General features: G+C 43.2%; 2 protein-coding genes and 1 long non-coding RNA gene across 4 annotated transcripts; 2 read left to right on the top strand and 1 right to left on the bottom strand.

The window, feature by feature from the left end:
- Positions 1 to 816: 816 nt before the first annotated feature.
- On the bottom strand, positions 817 to 8,027 carry LOC135496954 (transmembrane and coiled-coil domain-containing protein 4-like). The gene is made up of 10 exons (XM_064786558.1): positions 7,956 to 8,027; positions 7,204 to 7,324; positions 6,937 to 6,994; positions 6,475 to 6,619; positions 6,203 to 6,335; positions 4,884 to 5,125; positions 4,251 to 4,532; positions 3,666 to 3,887; positions 3,090 to 3,325; positions 817 to 2,845 (listed from the first exon to the last, which is right to left on the bottom strand). Exons 1-10 carry the CDS (start codon positions 8,017 to 8,019, stop codon positions 2,102 to 2,104), a joined length of 2,247 nt encoding a protein of 748 aa, XP_064642628.1. The 5' UTR covers positions 8,020 to 8,027; the 3' UTR covers positions 817 to 2,101.
- Positions 8,028 to 8,994: 967 nt separating this feature from the next.
- On the top strand, positions 8,995 to 11,643 carry LOC135496973 (uncharacterized). 2 transcript variants are annotated; one of them, XR_010448745.1, is made up of 3 exons: positions 8,995 to 9,094; positions 10,588 to 10,680; positions 11,043 to 11,643. It is a non-coding gene; the product is annotated as an uncharacterized LOC135496973 (long non-coding RNA). The 2 variants fall into 2 exon arrangements; XR_010448746.1 differs by lacking the exon at positions 8,995 to 9,094 and adding an exon at positions 10,446 to 10,500.
- Positions 11,644 to 12,464: 821 nt separating this feature from the next.
- LOC135496959 (major facilitator superfamily domain-containing protein 4A-like) lies at positions 12,465 to 16,084 on the top strand. Its single transcript, XM_064786564.1, has 4 exons — positions 12,465 to 13,233; positions 13,442 to 13,584; positions 14,016 to 14,155; positions 14,470 to 16,084. Exons 1-4 carry the CDS (start codon positions 13,135 to 13,137, stop codon positions 15,732 to 15,734), a joined length of 1,647 nt encoding a protein of 548 aa, XP_064642634.1. The 5' UTR covers positions 12,465 to 13,134; the 3' UTR covers positions 15,735 to 16,084.
- The last annotated feature ends 130 nt before the right edge of the window (positions 16,085 to 16,214 follow it).

Genomic DNA, 16,214 nt, shown 5'->3' with positions numbered 1-16,214 from the left:
GTATTGGAAATCATATCGGTATCAATTCGAGCATTTGCGCGAGATCAGAGACTCAGCCTCGCCGTGCCAGTTGGCAATCATTTTAGCTGCCTCCCCACAGGCACGTGGAAATAAGAGCTCAATAGCCCCCCAATCGTTAGACTCTTCCCCACCAATCTCCTCCATTCACTCATTACAGAGAATTACTCTTAAGATTGGACTGTGAATGTCTGAACTGACAGTCATCGCTCTCCACCGCCTGTGTGCTGTCAACATTATGATATCGGAATGGGAATTGGGGGCTGAGAACATGTGACTTGTGAGTGGGCCCTTGGGGAATTAGGCACTGTCATGCAGAAGGGTCACTAACTTTTAGTTGTGGGTCCTAGGGGAAGACACTTTGCAGACTGGTCATGAAGGTAGAGGTGTGGGTCCTTGGGCAAGGCACTTGGCATGTAGAAGGGTCACTAAGTGTGAGATGTAGGTCCTTGGACAAGACACTTGGCAGAAAGGTCACTAAGGGGGGTTCTTGGACGAGACACTTGGCATCAACTTTGAGAACCGATGGGGTATTGGGAAATGAGCTTTGACAGGGGACCAGTTCATTGATTCCAGGTGGTGGAGAGTGACTGTCAGTCCAGACTTTCCCAGTCCAATCCATAGTTTTTCAATACCCTAAATTGGATGGCCCCTTACACAGCATTGTTAGTCTCGAGGGTATGCTTGGAAAGGTTTTACTCTAGATATAGAGATGTGTATGAACAGTTGTATCATTCATACCTGTAAGATCCACGAGAATTGCCAAGGCAAAATATTAATCCAATGGAAAGGCAAGACTGTACATCTTATATTTATTTATCAGAAACAAGACAAACATTCATGTTCACCTTCATTTACAAAGTCAAAGCCATAGTTTTTATGTTTCCCTTTATTCTTTTTACTTTTTAAACATTAGCAGGAGGAAATAATGTTATCTCATTCGAGATTTGGATGATTCTTTTGACTAAAACACTGCCATGTACATGTGGTTACATGAAAAAGAAAAAATCATCTTGAGACAGTTTGATTCATAATAGAGGAAAATGCAATATTAAACAGCTGTAATATGAAGGAAGGATGATTATTATTTAACAATATATTTTAGAACAAGTTAGTCTTAGAATTTAGATGGAACTTAATAGAACAAGTAACAATTTATGCCATTGAATGGACAAGAGTTGTACTAACACTTAAATATGACTTAGATTAGTTTTAGCCTTGGATATATAATAAATTAGGCCCAATGGCACATGCAGCTTTAAGAGTTTGGTATTGCAATCTACTGCCCACGCGGAGAGTTTCTTTTGCTTGCCCCAGCTCGCCTGTAGACACCAGGCACAAAGGAATCTTTCTTTCTAACACTCATCAAAGCAACCAAAGTTAAGCAACTTGCTCAAGGTTACAAACAAATGGCAGGCCGTTAGGAAAAGACAAGTACAGTGGAATCTTACTGGCAAGCAGAATGCCAGGCCAATGATGTGGCATACATGTAAATATCACAATCAAATATTGAATTGGTGGGAAACAAACCGTACAAATGTGCTGTAAAATATCTACAAAGCAGAATGGAATCTCTCATAGCAGGACAACCTCTCCATTAGGGACAATGGTTTTGGTCCCTTAGGGGTGATTTCTGAACAATTTGACCTCTGTAATCGTGGATACCTTCCCATCAAGAAAAGCTCTTGTCTGTTCTAGGCCTGTCCCTTTAGAGAGGTTGTACTGCAACAATTCTCATACAATACATGTACAGGTGGTAGTCATCACTCACACTGACATTGCCTTTAATGTGCAGAATTCTATGATGCTGAGCTGAAAGACTTCATAAATTTGCCTCTGCCTTAACTCTTTGTGTGTTTGACAATTCAGATGGAGAAGGAAGGCCAAAGTCAGCCAAATGTCACTGCTGAAGGCAAGCAGTCCACAGAGCTCAATAGGAGGCCACTTGGATTTCACATTGAGCTTTGTGTAAACATGTGTAACTGATATGGTAGTCCTAATGTACTGAGCTCAGGTGGATCAAAATGTATTACAGTTTTACTCCTGTAAACACGGAAAGTTATTTGGCATCACTGTCAACAAATTATGGGATGGAGGGATCTTTGATTGGTTGATCATCAGCGCATGAATCATCAGGAACAAATGTAGTAGCACCAACACATGTCTCACCATCTCTGGCGACATCTTCTGACAAGTCATGAATAAGATCATTCGTTGAACACCTTTCACCATCAGACGGAAAAGTTCCAGAATTTCCCGAATGCAAAAGTTCGTCACCCTCCTCTTTCAGCTCTTCATCCCAGTCCAGCTCCCATTCTCCCCACGAACCCATCTGTCCTTTATCATCCTCTTTCCCAGAAGGTAGTGGCTCCCCCTTCTTATCATCACTCTCAACCTTCTCAGTCTCCTCCTGAATCTCGCTAAGTAAAGCATCCTCTGTTTCCAGACTCATTCCTTGGCCCTCAGAGGCGCCTCCTTCCAATTCTGACTGAACTATCACCGGTTTATCATTCACGTACAAATCGTCCTCTTCGTCATCTAAAAATAACGCATCCAAAGCAGTTTCTGCGACCTCCGTCATTCCACTAGTCTGTGTCAAACGCTTCAACTTGGTTGTTTCTTGGACACTTTCAACGAGGATTTCACTAATGGGTTCCTTTGAATCGCCACATGCACCAGCTTTATGCTCCGGTGTGGAATTTTCACTGCTAGAGGGCGTTGTGTCAAGTTTAAGCCCAGTCACTCTCTTTGGAGGTTCCTTCGTCTTCATGCCAACAATTTTGAGTATCTCATCTATCTTCGTTACATAGTCCTTGTGGCCATTCACCTACAAGAAATTAATAAAAGAACTATAAATCCCCCAAAAAGAAAATTTTTTACGATTTAGATTTTAGCTGATTACGAAATTTCTTTCAGCTATTCAACTATTGTCATCCTGTCATTGCTTCAGGTCATCATGACGCAATACACCCTTAGGTTTTGGAGTTTGGAATGAAATTAAGACAACCACGCGTGCGATATTTTTACTAAAAAAACAAACTCGCATGGTCTCCTTATTATATCTCCCTTACCAAATCACTTAAATCGATGTTGAGCATTCGTCTGTCATTCCATTTGACTGGTTGTAGGCCGGCCATCCGGAGTTGAGCTGATGCAGTTCGGTAGAGAAACTTTAGCAGCCAATCACCACGGCAATAGCCATTTATGATATTACCGGAAACAACCCGAGCGAAGGGTTCCCAACTTTTAGGGTCGGCTGTGACCGGTGTACCGAGAAGTATCACGTCTTCGATAATGCCCTCCGAGCCTGGAAATAGCATTAGAGATTCTTCAATGATTCCAGACCAGTCACAAATAAAAATGTTCTCAAAAATTAAAGGCTACAGAATGCAGAGCCTCTTATCTGATACCACTAATGCAATGAGTAGGAGCTCCTGTCGTGGTGACTATCAGTTAGATTTATATCAAACTTCTAACTGAAAGGCGGCAATGGGCGGGCTCAAATCACATATAAGCCTCAGGTTCTCTGCACTTTCCAGTGCGGGTTGTGATCCTCCTCTTCCCAAGAAGGCTCAGTGATGCCCGAGTTTGGCAAGATTTCCTTTGAAAACTGCAGAATACAAAAAACATAAATGCACTTAACGCACGTTTTCTTTTCGCCATCTCCTGCAGGCAATAAAAAATCACCCGCGCTCCTAAACTATAACCAATGAGGGTCACTGGTCGCTTGCCCTGTTCTCGCATCAGCAGAACTTCCGCAAGCTGTTTACCCGCCTCGGAAGACCTCCTGATGCAGACGCTCCAAGGGTTGTCGATTACTCCAGCCAAGGTGACAAGGGAGGCTGGCCAGGCTATTGCAGCAATGATACCTGGAAAGAACCGGATAAGTTTTGCAATCGACATGACCAATTGCTCATCAAATGTTTTCCTTCCAACAACATCAACTGGGACATCCAGCAAGGATTCTTTTCTAATGATCCTTTAATTGGTCTCTTACAGTTGCCTCCTCCACATTCATGAGCGTTTTGTTGCATGACGGCAGCAATTTAAGTCATTGGCCCGGTAACTCCGTCTTCATGTGAGCAGAAAGACTCCATCAGAAGCTCCTCATGTTTCTCACAAAATGGGGCCTTCTGCATGACTAGGGAATTTTGAAATACACACACGAGTATGAAAGCAGAAGACTGTCATTGTCTTCTTTATCAAGAGAAGAAAAAGTCCACAACACATACCAGAGAGAATTGTATACTTTAGTGCCTCCTGTGCTGCTACTGTGACAACTCCATTGAACAGATAATCAATTGCCTGGCCCATCTGTAGTAAGTACTTCCCCTCCCACTTCAGGCAGTACTGCTCCTTGGAGTGGGCGAGTGTCTTCCACGGCAGGGCAAAGTCACCCTCATCCTTGCTCAACCAGCCTGATATGGCAATTGTGATATGGAGCTGACTGCTTTCAGCTATGGGCATGAATTCAAACTGTTCTATCGCCCCGACTCTCTTCTTCATCTTGTAACCTAGAAATGAATGAGGAGTTCTTGAGAGCGGCATAACAAACATCAATTATCCTGATCATGGCAAATCTGGGAGAGAAACAGTTTGCATTTTTTCTAGTTCTACTACGATTGCTGATGAAGTGTCCTGCTGTGGCAAAAGTACTTCAGGGTGAAAGACATCATTGTCTTGACACAATTCGTCTGGTATTCATGAAGTTGACAAAGCCTCCCAACTTGACTTCCCAGTGCTGTCCAGAACTTATCCAACTCAAGTAAAAAATCAGCTTTTGTTCTAAACTAATAATTATTCTCTGCTGACTATTCTGTCAACTACAACATAAAACAGGTTGACAGGTTCTCCCAGCAACACACCTGTGAGTCCAGCTCCAGCCACGCCAAACAGAGAACCGATGATAGCAATCCCAGCTGTGGTGCCAAGCGCTGCAGCTCCTGCCCCACCGATGATGGCACCAGCGCCTGCTGCCAACAGCGGGGCAGCCAAGCCACCGGTTAACCCTATCAACGCGCCACCCCCAACGGTGGCGAGTCCTATCAGGAAGTATCGCTTTCGCTTCCGATTCGTTTCCGACTTCTTCTTCTCTTTAACTTCCTCTCTGAAAGATGAGAAGGTAATCTGACAAGTTGCTATGGTAACAGCAAGAAACTAATTGCCTTTGAGATGAAATCAAGAAGTGTTTTTTTCTAGCAGCATCAGGTTAAGGCAATCTGAATCTGCCAGGAAAAATCTTTGTTTATCCTGCTAGTTAGTTATATCCTGCTGTACCATCCCAATAATAGCAGAACATAGCAGTATGGGACCAGGGTCACCTTTGATTCAGCACAACATATATTCATTGTACAAGCATGACTACAGTTTTCGATGCAATGTCAGATGAGAGACCATTGTGTGACCTACTTGGCTCCTGCAGCAAACTACCTATTTAGAAATGAACAATCGAGTGATGAAAAGTGATTGGAATTGTTTTGAATGGAATTTTAATAGAGTAAATGTGGGAACAATTATAAAATCTGTCGACTAATAGACTCAGTTCAAATGAACAAATGAGTAAAGAAAAGACATAATGGGAATTTTCTTAGGAATCAATTTTGAAAATGAATCAGATCTGTGAAAATGATATGAACAAATGAAAATACACTGGAGACAAGTTAAGCAAATAATTAGAAAAAAGTATACGTATCATACATCTAGTCAGCATAAAAAATTGAGACATGGCAAGACATAGAAGCAATGTTAAAACAAGAAGAACTACACTGGTTAACCTGGCCGAATCCGAGGTGCTGGTTCAATGAAATCAAAGTGAAAGTGAAAAAAATTGTATCCCAAGTGTGACCATGTTTTCAAGACTAGATTGTCAGTTAACAATATCTAACTTATCATCGAAAAATGGGAGTCCTATTTATATAACTATTCCTAAATCATAATCATGGCAAATGCTTCAGAAGTGGAGAGAAGCAAACAGTCTTTGACAGAATGGCAGAAGTGTTCCAGAAATCTATAGCGCACTAGAATCGGACAAAGCTTGACCAAGAACGGCCATTGGAAGCAAAATACTGACAGCTTCTCCAAAGAGTTTAAGGTATTTTTGTGTGCAGTGCCATTGTCTCCTAAAATGGACTGTATTTTCTATGCGGCTTCTATGCGAAAAAGTGGATCTGTAAAACTTCCTTACTCTGTGGCCGAATGTGCCTCCTCTTGAAGTTGTTGTACCACCAGTTCTTCATACTCCTCAACCTGGTCCCACTTCACTCTCAACAGGAATGCAATGTGTTTGATAAGTACTCTCATGCGAGCATCATAGTAACCTGGAATGAGGTTGAATGAAAACAATTACAAAAAAGAGCGAACGCTTTCAAAGATACAAAACAAATACCATCAAAAGTAAAAACCTTTTTAACTAGTCAAGGATAAAAAGATCTTAGGCAATTTGCAAGAGATACCCACCATTATTTAGTACAACAGCCATCAGATCTTGTACAATACACATAGGATTCTCCTCCACGACATCTTCGACACTTAAGACGTTAACGAAAGGTTCGGAACTATCACCAGCGGCTCCAGATACAATGGCAAGGATGGACGTCTCAACCTGAAAGAAAACGTTTGTTAAGAATTTGACAGGCAGGGGTCTCCACTATGCTTTTTGTCAATGCGCAGCACCTGGACTGAATCATTTTTTCCAGGATGTATCCTATCCTGAAGTTAATCAATGCCCAAAGCGATTTTCAAAACAGTATATGGGTGACATAGAAAAATAAAAGGTCTATGGCAACTGGTCTCTGGAATTGTGCTGGGTGGCTTTTTCCAATTTTGATTTTCATTTTAATTTTCCCTTTCCTGTTTTTCAATGCTGACGGGCCCGTAAAGTAAATAATGTCATAACTGTGGCCTTAGATGCAAGCGTACCTGTTTTGGTTGGTGAAGGTGGGCTAGGATTGTTTTGATGCATCGCATGTTGAAATCTCTGCAGGAGGAAAAACAATTCAGTTAATAGCAAAAAGAATATTTGGCACAAAAAATCGAGGCGGGCTCTGATTAGAATCAGTTATCAACTTCATGAAGCCTCATCTAGCCTAGCTATAGGCCTTCATGCACATTTGATCAATCATCAATGAGGAAATGTTCTTTTCATAATTCGCATTAAGGCTAAGATTTAACTCAAGGTCAGCTTACTTGTGGCAGGGTTGTTGGTAAAGCTGATGCAAGCACATCGCACAGAGAGCAGCATATCCAAACTGTCCAGCGTCTGTCATCTGTTCGTACAGAGGTCGAGGAATGGCAGCTACATCCTCATCTGAAAAATGGTAAACAAGAGCTTTACACTAGTCTACACTTACAGTAGACCCTACTTGCAGGTCACTGAGAGTGAGAGCTGGTCACTGACTACACTAATTACGCCTTCTAATATTGCTACGCCTAGGCTACGCCTACTACCTACTACTACTAGACGTAGTACGGTACAGTACGCCGAGTACAGGACTTAATGCAGCATTGCTTTAGAAGTAGATCATAGGCCTAACCTGTATTTCTAGGAACTGCACAGGAAAAGCCGGAACGAGTTTACAATCCCCGATCACACCCCAAAAAAAGGTCATCGGTTGACTAACCAAGCTGCCACTGTTCAATGGATTTATAGTTGAATGCGATCAAACTACGTCATTTCCGATCGGGGATTCTACAGTTTAGCCGAAAAGCCAGTTAACGTTGGTTGTGATTGTTACGAGCTAAGCTTCTAAGTAGGCTGAAAGCTCAGCCATCCGACATTCGGCGGCATTTTGCTTCAAATGACAACGTGCCTAATTTTCGGACAGTGCAAGATGGGGTCTGTATCTGAAATAACAGACAGAAGAATATCCCAAAAGTCGATGTTAACACAAAGAGTTAAGTTGGAACAATACAAATAACATCATGAATATGATTATTACGTTGATTTGGATCATTTTGATGAGTCTTTTTTCTTCCCGACTCGTCAGCACATTCGTCAGCCATGTTCAATGTTTACTTCCGGTTTCATTCTCCAAGCGTCGTCAATGGTGTTCATTATCGCAAAGTCTAACTCAACCTACTGACCCTGGGCTATGTGAGAATTTCAATGGGTGTATGTAAAATTCGACATTACGGACCGAAGACCAGCGCCTTCCTTGCGATTGCGCAATACCAGCGAACCGCGGGGAATTTGAACTTTCGCGCCTTTCGAAGGAGTTTGCAAGAAGTACACGTTATTCACGGGCTACTGAACGACACTGACCCATGGTACATTATTTCAATGATTCTGGACAACTGTTCTCGTCTAGTGTCTATAGGCAAGAGGTTTGTATCCTGGCAGTATCTTAAACCACATACCCACATACCCACATACCCACATACCCACATACCCACATGCCATTTTTTTCCAGGTGGGGCAATCCAATGACGGATGACGTTTTACCCAGGAGACAGGAGTGTTTATATAATGGACAACCCATTAAGTGACCCGACCGAATCAAGTTTGATATCATACTATCAAAGTTGGCAATTGTATTCTGTTTCGAATGATTGCAGGTTTCGAAACTGAGCGCCCTACGAACGAAGAACTACAAAGTACGAATGTCTGTCGAGTCAAGTCCTCTATCTGCTAATTGATTTACACGACAGTGAACCATCTTTTATACTTGGTTGTAGGAGGAATTGGGGAAATGATTAAAAAAAAATCGTCGATAAAATGCATTTACGTCGTCCTTTGGCTTACGGAACCTGCCTAATGCATTCCCACAGCTCGGCAAATACATGTACAAGTATGTATGCTAAAGCCAATCCCACATTTTGACAATGCCTGTCATATTGATCATTGACAGAACAAAGGTCTCACTTGAGCAGATTACTGCTAGCCGGCCTGGCTTAAGGGGGTGCCCGGATGCTGTTACGTCAAATGTATTGTCTTTGGTCAGGATCGGTCGCGGTTGATTTGAACGCCAGTCGGTTGGTGTGTGAGATGCGGAGAACATCGCGGGAACCCTTTATCCGATTTCAAACGTAAAATTGCCTTCAAATGTTCCAAAACAATTCAGAACGGCTGCAACAGAAGGTAAGGCACAGTATCTATTCCTGATAAAGGTATGGGTTGGTTTCAAAGGGTTTTTATTGTAGAAAATATTCATACAATCGAGGCGGGAATGAACTGCGCAGTTTGAAATTTCAAGCCAGACAGGTGTGAATTATGTACATAGCTGTACTTCATGTACATGTTCAACGGCAATTTTAATTGCCATCCCTAATCAAATACCATTTGCTCAAAGAAACTAAAGGGCACGTCCAAGTCATGATGGTAAAGATGGAAGTGATCATGCTAAATCTGCATTATGCCATCACTGCTGTTCTATCCTGTGATGTGGAAATCTCCACTGAATTCATGAAGGTTTGTCTAATTATATGTAAATTGACGTTAACAATAACAGTTAACAGTTTTAAATTCAACAACCATTCTTTGGCGGCCACTATCCCGACTGTGGTGTAGCACCCGACTGTAACTGGCATGAAAAGGGGATACGCTGGTTATGGATGTCAGATCGTGGTTCCCTGACCTTTGCAAACAATTTCACTGGACGTAACCCACGCGGCGACACCAAGGACCGCTGGCTGATCTATTGATATGTTCGCAGTATAGGGTGTCAAAGTCGGAGAGAAGAAGAGCCACTCTTCTCTTGTAGGGGGTTCACTTGGAAGTGTTTGCATTTGTTAGCCTATAAACACAAGATTTTAATCCTTCAGTCTTGGGTTTGGCGGAGAGAACTAATCTTACATAAGTCCCAGAACAATATCATATGTCTTTATGGCAATATTTATTACTGGGACCCAGTACAGTGCCGTTCTATCCAATATTCCTGGGGCTGTTGGAGAGGCTTCTTGTCTAAACAGTGCCATTCTGCCCCCTCGAAGGCATACAGTGGTACGAATGAATGAAAGCAGATTAAATACAAGGTGTTTATTCTTCAGTCTTGGGTTTGGCGGAGAGATCTAATCTTACAGAAGTCCCAGAACAATATCATATGTCTTTATGGCAATATTTATTACTGGGACCCAGTACAGTGCCGTTCTATCCAATATTCTTTGAGGCTGTTGATAAGACTTCTTGTTTAAACAGTGCCATTCTGCCCCCTCTAAGGCATACATTGGTAACTAATGAATTGACTGCGAAATGAACGCAGTTGAACACAATGTGAATAATTCAGTCTCGGCTTCGCCGAAAAGAAGGCGATATGTTATTATTTGATAATGTATATGATCATGATAATTAGGAGACCATGTGTGGGTGTTTGATCCAACATACTTTGATGTGATTGGAGATGGAAGCTTGCCATAGTGCCTTTAAATGTATTATTAAGACAGCATTGGTATGCTACCTGGTGCTTTTCTGATGGACCATATTGCCAGGAAAACTTAAGTGGCAGGTCTCTATAGTCTTAATTCACGTTGCGATTGTCCAAGTGAAAGGTAAGTCTTGCTGAAAATTTAGGAAATCTTGATCTTTACATGTGTTCCTGAATTTGACCATTAACTTGACCTGTCTCATGATTTCAGAGGTGACTGACCCCTCGGCCCATGAGGTGTGAAAGCGAGAATGATGAGTGCCAGTCTTCAGAATGACGAGGTGGCAGTGCCCAGTTTAAGCAGGTAGGATGCAGAACTTGTGTAACCAAATACGACTCAGATCCACCTGATGCATATGATCGTATATCCAGAGCAGTCTCTTCCATCTTGACCCTCAAATGTATTGACATCGCTCAGCTTCGAGACAACGCTCGTAAGGGCGGAGGCTACGGAGGCAAAAGCGCTGGAAGTTCAGTACGGACTCTTCGGATCGATACCCCAGAGTTATAACTGCAATTTGTGCAGAATCGTAGTGGCACGCAAGAAACGCAAGAAACGCACAGGGGAACAAATTAACATACGAGAGGGAGACTGGTCTTTAGGGCACAACAATTAAGCTTCTGAGACGCTCCCTATAATATGGATGTATCTTATTTCATTTTCAGGGTCATGGAACAACTCTTCCCTCCGTGAAAAGACCTCCATGGAGACAGAAATAACTCTGGGCCAAGTATCAGTAGAACCATACCTTAACCCGTCGCCACCAACCAGGGAAGGACACGTTTTCCAGTGGTTCATTCCATTCTGCTACACTAGGATACGAATCCTACCGAGCTGGAGCGCCACCTGTTCACAAATGTTGTGCCTTCATAGCTTTTTGTTAGAAATATCTTTTTGTAAAACCTATTAGTGATTTTTAGATATCGACAGATGAAGATACCAGTTCAAATTGAACATTTGAATTGTCCCAAACAATCAGAACAATCAGGACCAAGTGTGTTGTCGCACCACTTTCGCTGTCACAATCACATCAATATTATCAGGATGATCAGGTCACAGATCGCCGATAATTCAGGGGAGTCGGGGGAAAACTCTAGTGTAAAAGCAAAAAATTTCCCCTGGAAAAAGTGTTCTGGCCTATTGTATTCCGTCGGATTATGCTATAAATGGTTCTGTACTAGATGCCATGACCGTCAATAGCTCCAGATTAAAGTGAGTGATAGAATGCTTGGTTCCCGGACATTCTATCCCCGGCTGTAGAAACTCCCAGAAAAAAAGTTGTAAATTCTACTCTAATAATTTATTGTTCAATAAAGATATTAAAAACAAGATCGTGATATTTTCATTCTCATCTCCTCAGTGACCCTTGACGTCGCCAATCAAATTGGCCCATCATAAAGTTATGGAACGACACTTTATTAGACAGCGTTCCGTCCTCTCAATAGATAGGAATCCGCGGCGCCGAGTACATGGGCAGTATCTAAAACCACATACCACACACCACATACCCACATACCCACTAGTAGGCCTAGTCTGATGCCGAATTGAATGGAAGAGACTGGTAGTTTATCTTTGCCCCTTTTGTTTTATCCTGCCGAGTGTCTGATATGTCGACAAAATATAAGTCACCTTCCGATCCAGGCGGCCGGGGAGGCCTGCGTAAGCCTACTGTAAACTCGGATACGGTTCATACTGTAAAACCGTCTGCCTGGCTTCTGCCCAGAAAGATGCATGCGTAATCCCAGTGTGAGTGCATGCACATCCAAACCAAATAGATACATCATGTGCATCCAAGAAGTGGATGCTGCGTACACGGCGAATGATGTTGTCAATAGCTAAAGAATGAAGGCCCGGTGATCTCCTGCGGCTACGACTCTGCACATGCCTATAATCTTCTCATGGCAAATAATAGCCAAATAGCGTGGACATGTATAATGAAGACTTAAGCGTCATAGTACCAACGATACATTATACTATATCATGATATAAGTGCGGCCTAAATATAAATGAAGTTTACTGAACTATTTTCTTATCGCATTGGTGCAAACATTGCTAAAGAACTTGGAATTAGTACATGTATGCATGTGAAATATGACTGTCAAACAGACGTGGTGTATTTGATCTCGACAGGCAGAGTCCCCGGCGAATTTTTTCGGTACAGGATGTCCGATTGAGTGTGCCCTTTTTTTACATAAATCGAGGCCGAGCGGAGCCAAGGAGCTTGAGAATATCGAATGACATGGATTTCTTTTTACTTATCGTCCACATTTCACAGTTTGCCTAGGAATAAGCAAAAGTTTGCAGCCGATTTCTGGCCGAGGCGCCGACAAAACATTCCGAATGCGAAACAACGGCGCGCCTCCACTGAGTGTGACCCAAGGGAACGACGGGTCAATGAAACACTTTCATGCATGACTCTATTTTTCCACGCATCCTGCTCTAAAACAACCCAGTGACATTTCAAAACCATTTGCCATAGGCCTACATGTATGCTTGCGTTTTTAGACACAATGGAAATCCTACAACTTAAAGGTGACGCAACCTTCAGACGACTTTATTTTTTATGCTTTTCGGTTTGAAGGCCTTCAAAGCTATTCACAGGTGAACTTGTCAGGGCCGAAGCAAAGTGAAAAATTGATGGACAGTGGGCGGACAGGCATTGAAACCAGGGTCACATCATAACAATCAAGATAGATGGTTGTGACAACCATTCGTTGTCGTCTTCACATCCAAAACGTCACCACGTCTTGACGCAAAATGAAGACACCAGCATGGATGCATTCGGGCAGCCTTTTCCCGCCGTCTGCCGAGAAGTATGTCGTAACAGTCTGCCTGTGCTTCCTCAATATTGGTTGGGTAAGCATCATTTTCCTACCTCCAGCTGGAAAACACCGTGCCTGCCTTGACGTTTGAAATGTCATCAGCACTCAACACTCAATTTAATCAGAAACTAACTGTATAGCCTACTAAATCTTTCTTGGCCACAGCCACCTGCAGCCAATTCTCAACAGAACTATCACCTAGAAGGTTTAGGCCTACTTGACAGTTTGTCATTCTGTTTCAGGGCACCATTGTGGTCATGCCAGGCCCGACCCTCATGGACTTACAACGGATGATTGGTGGAGATCCGTCCATGATGAACTGGGTCTTCTTCGCTCGAACTCTCGGCTATCTGATCTCTGCGCCTCTGGGAGGACTGACGGCGAGGTAGGAGTTTTACAACAGCCGGATTCCCCCACAGTTGGTTTTCCTGCTGCAGTTGGCCCTTAAGCTCGGTTGCAGCACCCCAGCAAGTATATTTTTGGGCAAAGAAATTACCGACCGGTGTAGCCTCGATTACCTGCTGGTCCAACCGCCAACTCGAACCATCCTTTGTAGTGACCCATCCACCTCAGAACAAGGGCTACGAGTGGTGCGGTTGTCGTACCTTGGTGATACTTAGCAAACACCCTTGGTAGAATCAGGGGACAATTCTTTAAGGACGAAGGAAGCCCGATTAACAATCTATTCTGTTCAATCAAAACTTCCTCCTATCTTGGAGATCCTTGTAGACTCGCCATTAATGCCCAATCCTAACCTGAAGAAACCACTGAATTCTACAGATTTTTGAAAGATATATATATTTTTTCTTTATGCAGGTTTTCGCTTCAGATGTCCATAATATTCTCATCTGTAGTGATAGCAGTGACCACCCTCGCCATTCCTTGGTGCCCACTAGTCTGGCAGATGACCACCGTTTTCGGCATTCATGGCCTTTCTCTCGGAGTGTTTGACATCGGTGAGTCACAAACTAAGACCATACAGGCACAGACAGGACAGGCTGGCTATGGCATGGTCAAGTGAAGGACCATGCCACATTGGAACGGGCCTTAACCGCCCTTAGGCTTGACCGATTTTCTACTTAATCAACGAATTATTCAGTACAGGGCTAGTGGCAGGGTGGAACTAAAGTGCAGGCCGCGACCAAACGTGTGGCACTCTTTGCCGTATCATACTCCACAAGAGCAGGAAAACCTGTCGATGAAAAGACTCATGACCTCGTGCTTCTTAAATTACAGATACAACACTCATTTCGTTGGTCTTTATTTTCAGTTACGACAGTCCTCCTCATCAAGATGTGGGCAAAACACAAGGCCGCCTACATCCAGCTATTCAATGTCATCGGATACACGGGATCTCTAATAGCGCCAACACTTGCAAGACCGTTCATATCGGAGCAAAAACTGATGACGATGAACACAAACTACACTACCCCGCATGACACCAGCGCGCTTTCCCAAAAAGGAAACCATTACGGTTTCCCGATGTGGAAAGCTGACTATGCAAATGGGCGTGGTGCCCTTGAGACTGAGGACACATCTAATCTGAAAGGTCTTTTCGCGCTCTTAGCTTCGTACGAACTAGTCATCGGCTTTGTATTTTATTTGATTATAATTTATTTCAAGGACTTGGACAAATATGACCGGTACGTTTCAGAGCCTGATTCAAATGAAGAGACGACACCTGAGAAACATAAGAATCAAAATGGACGGCGGATTCACCGCGGAATTTGCTTTCTTGTCATCATCATCTCCCTGTCATGTTCTATGCAGTTTCTTTCCGGCGGCGAGGTTGCTTTAGCTGTGGGTAGCTACGGCTCAGAGTACATTGTACAGTACCATAAAGGGACATTAGACGACGCTCTGTTAGCGGAAACCATATTTGCTGCTTCCATGGTCATTTTTGGCATCATAAGCATAATGTTATTGAAATTTATCCGCACCGACATCATGATCAAATTAAATGTATTCTTCCAGGGAGTGGGTGCGCTATTTTTCTTAGGCGGGTCAATAAATTTTGTTGTCCTTTGCATGGGAATGGTAATAGTCGCGGCGTCATTGTCTAGCTTTACGTCCTCAAACATTTGCTGGGCGACGGATCGCGTGGGCCGACCGGCGCTGGTCGCCTCAGTGGTCGCTCTAGGGTATCCTCTCGGGGAGATGCTGTTCCCGCTGATAATCGGACTTAGCTTCACCAAAGATCCGAACTCTCTAATCTATTGCATGTACGGCAACGCCATGGTGCTCCTGTTTATCTATACGGTTGGCGAAATCATCAGCACTTCGGCAAAAATGGGTGAATTTAGCGAAATGACCGTAGAGCTTGATAACATTTGGGATAAGCTGCGCAAACGGATTGTGCAGAGCGATTGCTGCAATGATAATGCAAGCACATGCAGTGAAGACCGTGCATTACTACATGTATTGGAAACGCCCGAGGATCAGATGCAGCCTTCGATCTCGGGATATCTCGTCCAGCCACGTGCAGACGGGAAGTCGCGTACTCCGTTCGATGCTGAACTTAATGGCGCTGCTTAGAAACATATCTCCACATGAGCATTTCACACGGTTAATCTCATTCATCTCCTTTGCTCATGTTGGCAACGGGCCTTTGAATAACGCAGGTCATGGGCAATTTACGCCGCGTCAAACGCTTATTTGGAAATGTGCGTGTTTAACACAATCACGAATCCTATCATGTATGACAGCTGATCATTGTTTTTGCATTTTGACTGGTGGCGTCTAGTCGCGATCGGTGGTTCAGCTTTAAGCGATGTTGTCCAACTGAAGGGCCAAGTACGAGTGTTTCTTCGCGCGTATTATTGCTCATTTCGACACTCGTTCATTTTTTGTCCATCGGCCTATTTATCGAGTTGTTGTATCATTTTGTCACTGGCAATGTAAAATAAATTACACTTTGTGGAACAAACTCTTGTTGAATACTTCAAATCACACCATATTACTTGTTTATCAGTCACGACCAAGCCTTGAGATTGATGCCATATCTCTCGTTACCTA

This window comes from Lineus longissimus, chromosome 12 (assembly GCF_910592395.1).
Source record: "Lineus longissimus chromosome 12, tnLinLong1.2, whole genome shotgun sequence".
Taxonomy (NCBI): Eukaryota; Metazoa; Nemertea; class Pilidiophora; order Heteronemertea; family Lineidae; genus Lineus; species Lineus longissimus.
This window is presented reverse-complemented; position numbering and strand designations above follow the sequence as displayed.